At 43.0% G+C, this 5,000-nt stretch overlaps 1 protein-coding gene across 7 annotated transcripts in view; it reads right to left on the bottom strand.

The window, feature by feature from the left end:
- Positions 1–5,000, bottom strand: part of ptprub (protein tyrosine phosphatase receptor type Ub) — a 216,833-nt gene that overhangs the window by 54,301 nt on the left and 157,532 nt on the right. For all 7 annotated transcript variants that reach the window (XM_076280520.1, XM_076280519.1, XM_076280517.1 and 4 more), the window contains exon 14: positions 511–649. In XM_076280520.1, the coding sequence (XP_076136635.1) occupies positions 511–649 (139 nt within the window). The remainder of the gene's footprint in view (positions 1–510; positions 650–5,000) is intronic.

Raw genomic sequence — 5,000 nt, 5'->3', positions numbered from 1 at the left:
AATGTGTGTGCCCTTCTTTTCCTGCTATCTCTGCACTGCACTGCTCACTTTGCACAGGCTTACTTAAATTAGTAAGTAGTACTGAAAGGCACTTTGGACAAAATTAACTAGTAACAATATACGTGTTTGTGCATAATGTATAGACCCCAGGCACTGCATTCTGTGAGTTCCCCGACTCCTGATAGTTGGCTCCTTCCCACCCAGCAGACGAGTGCCAAACCAGGACCAGATCTATGCCAGAGTCATTTACATCTCAAATGGCTAGGAGCACACATATCAATATGGAACACCTAATAATGAGAGCCTAGACTGCCACTGAATTGTATGGAGCAAGGTGTACCTAAAGTATATATGCCTCTCTCTCTCTCTCTCTCTGTGTGTGTGTGTGAGTGTGTGTGTATGTGTGTGTGTGTGTGTGTGTGTGTGTGTGTGTGTGTGTATGCATGCATATTTGCCATTCTGTCTGTAAGAATGCTATGCCAGGTAGTGGGAGTGAGAGTGGGAACTCACCCTTTCTTTATGATGATGATAATGGCGCCCAGCAGCAGGATGAGCACCACCAGGCCCCCGGCACACACCCCTAAGATCAGGCCCATCTCCTCGGAGTGCTGGGTCACCTCCAGGGCCCGCCGATGGTCCTTACATGCAGCTGGAAATACACACACACACACACACACACACACACACATGTAAATACGCACACGCACACACACACAAATACACACAAACAAATACACACAAACAAATACATAGAACAATTTGAAAGAAACTGAGATAAAAGATAGAAAATAGAGAGTGAGTGAACGAGTGAGTGAGCGAGTGAGTGAGGAGGATCACAAACAGAGGCAGTTATACAAAGAATGAAAAGCAAGGGGAGAAAAATACAGAAAGAGAGAGAGATACAGAGAGTGAGAGAGAGAGAGAGAGAGACAGAGATAGACATTCAAAGGGAGAAAGAGAAAAAAAATACGCAAAAAAAAAAAAAAAACGATCCACTGAAATTCTCAAAATGACAGCCATGGAAAAATGTGTGAAAAACCATGAAATTAGGTGTAAAAAAAGAGACTGAAGTGAAGAGCTGTATTCTGCGACGCTTTTAGAAAGTGGAGAAACAGAAGAGGGAGATGGAGCAGGAGGAGAGCGAGGAGGACAAGTCCCGGGGCCGAGAGGAAAAAGAACAACAACAGGCTGCTGCTGATGACACGATGCTTACAGGATGAGCGGAGAAGCTGAACCTGACAGAGACAGACAGACAGACAGACAGACCCAGGCCACTGAGATATATGTATCAGGCGGAGAGCCAAAGTCAATAACTACAGCTGCCAGGCTTAGTACACTCTGTCACAAATCTACACATGAGACACTGCTCAAAGTCAGAAGGTGAGTGAAGCTCTTTATTTTTTAGCATCAACTTTGTGACTTCTTATTTATGTGAAACATTTTTCTCATATCTCTTGTATGTATGTTTATGTCTGTCTCTGTGTGTGTTTCTGACTTTATTTTAATTTGTTTGACCTTGACAGGGGGTTTAGACTTTTCCAGCGTTGCGACAGCAGTGTGAAAGAAGCTCGGTCTGTGCTTTTTTGTTTTGCTTTTCTTTCTGCTCAATTTCATGCGAACAAGATCACCCCTGATAATATCAGTTCGCTGATAATAACTCAGTTGAATGGATGACTGGCAGTGCCATAGTATTGATACAAGGACAGAAATGTGTCCCTGATGTGAGGCAGAGGAAAGCGTGTCTTTGTCACAGCGTCGGCAGCATGGCGTGACACTTCAGTTGCTCCCTACTTGCTTCAAAAGTATAATGACCATTTGCTTTGACCTCAGCAGTTTCTTTTGTCATGAGTAGCCTATTGAAAATAGATGTAAACTGTTCACTGCAGTTGCACTGAGTTCTCTAAAGATGTAATAGAGATGCATGTGGATTTTTTTCTTTTTTTGTCAGGCAGTCTTTGAGAGCCTTGCCACACTATTGTTAACTCGAATAAATGACAACGAAGGGTACAAAACATTTAACTTTACTGGAGCACTTTCTACACATACAGCACAGGTATTGTTTCTCTATACGACTGCCCGCCCCGCGCTCACACATGCGCAGTTACACTTAGCAACCATAACTGCAAATGTTTTATTTGAATAGATTTTTTCCCCTTTTAATTGAGTGGAAGTCTACGCCAAATTTCCTCCGTTACACCACGTCCATGCAAGTGACTCTGTTTCTGTATCACCAAATACCAAATGACAGAAACTGAACCGAAGCGTAAACAGACGATGACTTGCTACCACGTTTGTTCTTCAGCGACTTTTCCAGTTGTTGTTTCAATTTGATGCAACCAAGCAGAGTGTGAATCACCATCTCGGGGTGCCACGCCAATGCCGCTGAAGACGGGAATCAGTGCTCGGCCTACCACAGCAACTGCTGCTTGTTCTCGGCCCCGTCTCGTGGTGCCCTACACTTATGCAAATGTGCTCGGGGAGGAGGGCTCCTTTGATTCGTCACCGGAGGCCTCTGATCCACTTTTTGGTTTTGGAGGTTCAAGGCTCTGTGCTGAGGGCTCTGGGCTGTGTGTGTGTGTGAGTGTGTGTGTGTGTGTTTGTGTGTGTGTGTGTGTGTGTGAGTGTGTGTGAGTGTGTGTGTGTGTGAGAGTGTGTGTGTGTGTGTGTGTGTGTGAGTGTGTGTGTGTGAGTGTGTGTGTGTGTGTGTGTGTGTGAGAGTGTGTGTGTGTGTGTGTGTGTGTGTAGGGCTGGAGTGGCCTGAAAAGCAGAGTTCAGCCTCACTATTCTTCCCATGCAGGAGGAGAAAAGTCAGCAGTGGCCTGGGGAAACGGACCTGGATCGGGGCGACGCAGAAGGCCACGGCTAAAAATAGAAGGAGAAGGGGGAAGGAAGAATGGATCTGGGGCAAGATGGACAGAGAGAGAGAGAGAGAGAGAGAGAGAGAGAGAGAGAGAGAGAGAGAGAGAGGAAGAAGAAGGCTTCACACGCTGTCAGTCACAGCATATCTTGGGAGTACAGAGAGGAGAGAGGAAGCCAGCATGAGATTGATGTGGAGGAAATAAACAAATAGGCACAAACAAAAACAACAAACTTTCATAAAACCACATAGATTTCAGTCACTATCACTGTCAAGACCATGTCCTACCATCCACCTGCATTTCACACTTTATCACAATAAACAATAAATACACCTTCATGATTGGATGGCTTGTTTGATATTTAAGTATCTATGGAGTCACACTGCATTCAGTTACATTTTCAATCATTGTTCCATATATTGTATCATTCACACTTTAACCAATAAGAAAATTGTGGTACATTAAACTATGTAATTGGCACACCATTTTAGTTTTGTGGCAGCTGTGATATAAGTGGGCTAGAAACTATCAAATGTGTCCAATGCAGTTCTCTATTATCTCTCCTGTATCAGCACATCCCTAGCCACTATCTGGACATTCCTGTCCCTCCCTATTATCTGTATATCTGCATCATCCTGTAAAACACGTGCTAGTGTCCCGACACAAGCTCTGCTGACATACTGCATTTTCTGAGAGGTCTATGATCACACACACATACTAAGCAGGACATTAAAGCAGCAGAGTTGAACTTTTCTGAAAGTTTACTCAATGTCTTCCCAGCACATTTCCAGGCCTCAAGGTCCGCTCACTCGATTCACATTCAGTACTTCCACAAAATGAAACTCCACGTTACCAAAAAACTGATTCCCTTCTCGTAAAGACTTCAAAGGCTTGGACAAAGCACACAGCATTCTAAGTCCAGTCCTAATCATCATAAGCACAAATCATTTCTGCAGGAAAGGGCAGACACATGTATTATTTATTAAAAGTATATATTATTTTGCTTAAATAAAAGATGTGAACGAAGGAAGGACTGACAGGTACAGTTCAAAATTTTCATTAAACCATCCGAGTGGCTCAGACAGATGTTATCACTGTCTCTGGAATATCAATTATGGCAAACACAGGCATGAAATTCAGTTCCCTCAACTAATAGGAATACTGATTTAAGGTCTGCCAGTGAAAGCTGGTATTAAAAAAATAATGAAATACAAAACATAACAGGCTCCATTGTTGTGTGAGAAGCAGCACTAATTGGCCCATCATCTGCAGGCTAAAATGTAAGTGTCTACCTTAGCCAAAGTCTTTTTGATGCCTTTTTGCTTGTATTTTCACTGAAAGAGGTCAATGGGGGATAAGCACTCTAATAGATTATATGGCTTTGGTGTTAGTGAGAATATTGGTAGAAGACTGTCAGGATTGCTTCCATGTTTTTGTTATTATGTACATATTGTTGCTTAATTTGTTTTTTGTTTATTAAACAGTCCTATTACATTCATTTAGCTTTGCTGATCTTTTTTTGTTTTGTGATATTCCCCTTGACAGAGCATGTCACATTCTAGACATTAAACCCTTCCTTCTTATTGCTTCCTTTCATAATAGCTTTTGTAGCCTTTCCAGACAGGGAGACACACACACACTCACACACACACACACACACACACACACACACACACACACACACACACACACACACACACACACACACACACACATACACACAAACACACACACACACACACACTGTGAAAGAAAGCTGGGAACCAAAACACAGGCGTAGAGTGAGAAAGGAAAATGGAATTGACAGAAACTGAGACAAATAAAAAATAAACATGAACAAAGAGATAAAAGGGCACAGATAATAATCAGAGTAAGATACAGAAATAGAAAGCAGGACACAGAGAGAGAGAGAGAGAGAGAGAGAGAGAGAGAGAGAGAGAGAGAGAGAGAGAGAGAGAGAGAGAGAGAGTGAGAGGGCGTGACACTCCATTTTAAGTGAGGGGGGTGATTAATCAGGCCCAAAATGAGTTCTGTGCTCAGATCGTGGAGAGACAGTCACCCTAAAATGGCTGCTGCTCACAGCTTTTTTTTTTTGGAGAGTCCGTTCTGCTTGAGAGAAGCCCCATCTTCTTGCCTAGTCTA

The sequence above is a fragment of the Alosa pseudoharengus genome, unplaced genomic scaffold, assembly GCF_046254945.1.
Source record: "Alosa pseudoharengus isolate Yale_2024_CS ecotype anadromous, Long Island Sound unplaced genomic scaffold, YU_APseudo_1.1 YU_APseudo_1.1_scf_12, whole genome shotgun sequence".
Classification (NCBI taxonomy): Eukaryota; Metazoa; Chordata; class Actinopteri; order Clupeiformes; family Clupeidae; genus Alosa; species Alosa pseudoharengus.
This window is presented reverse-complemented; position numbering and strand designations above follow the sequence as displayed.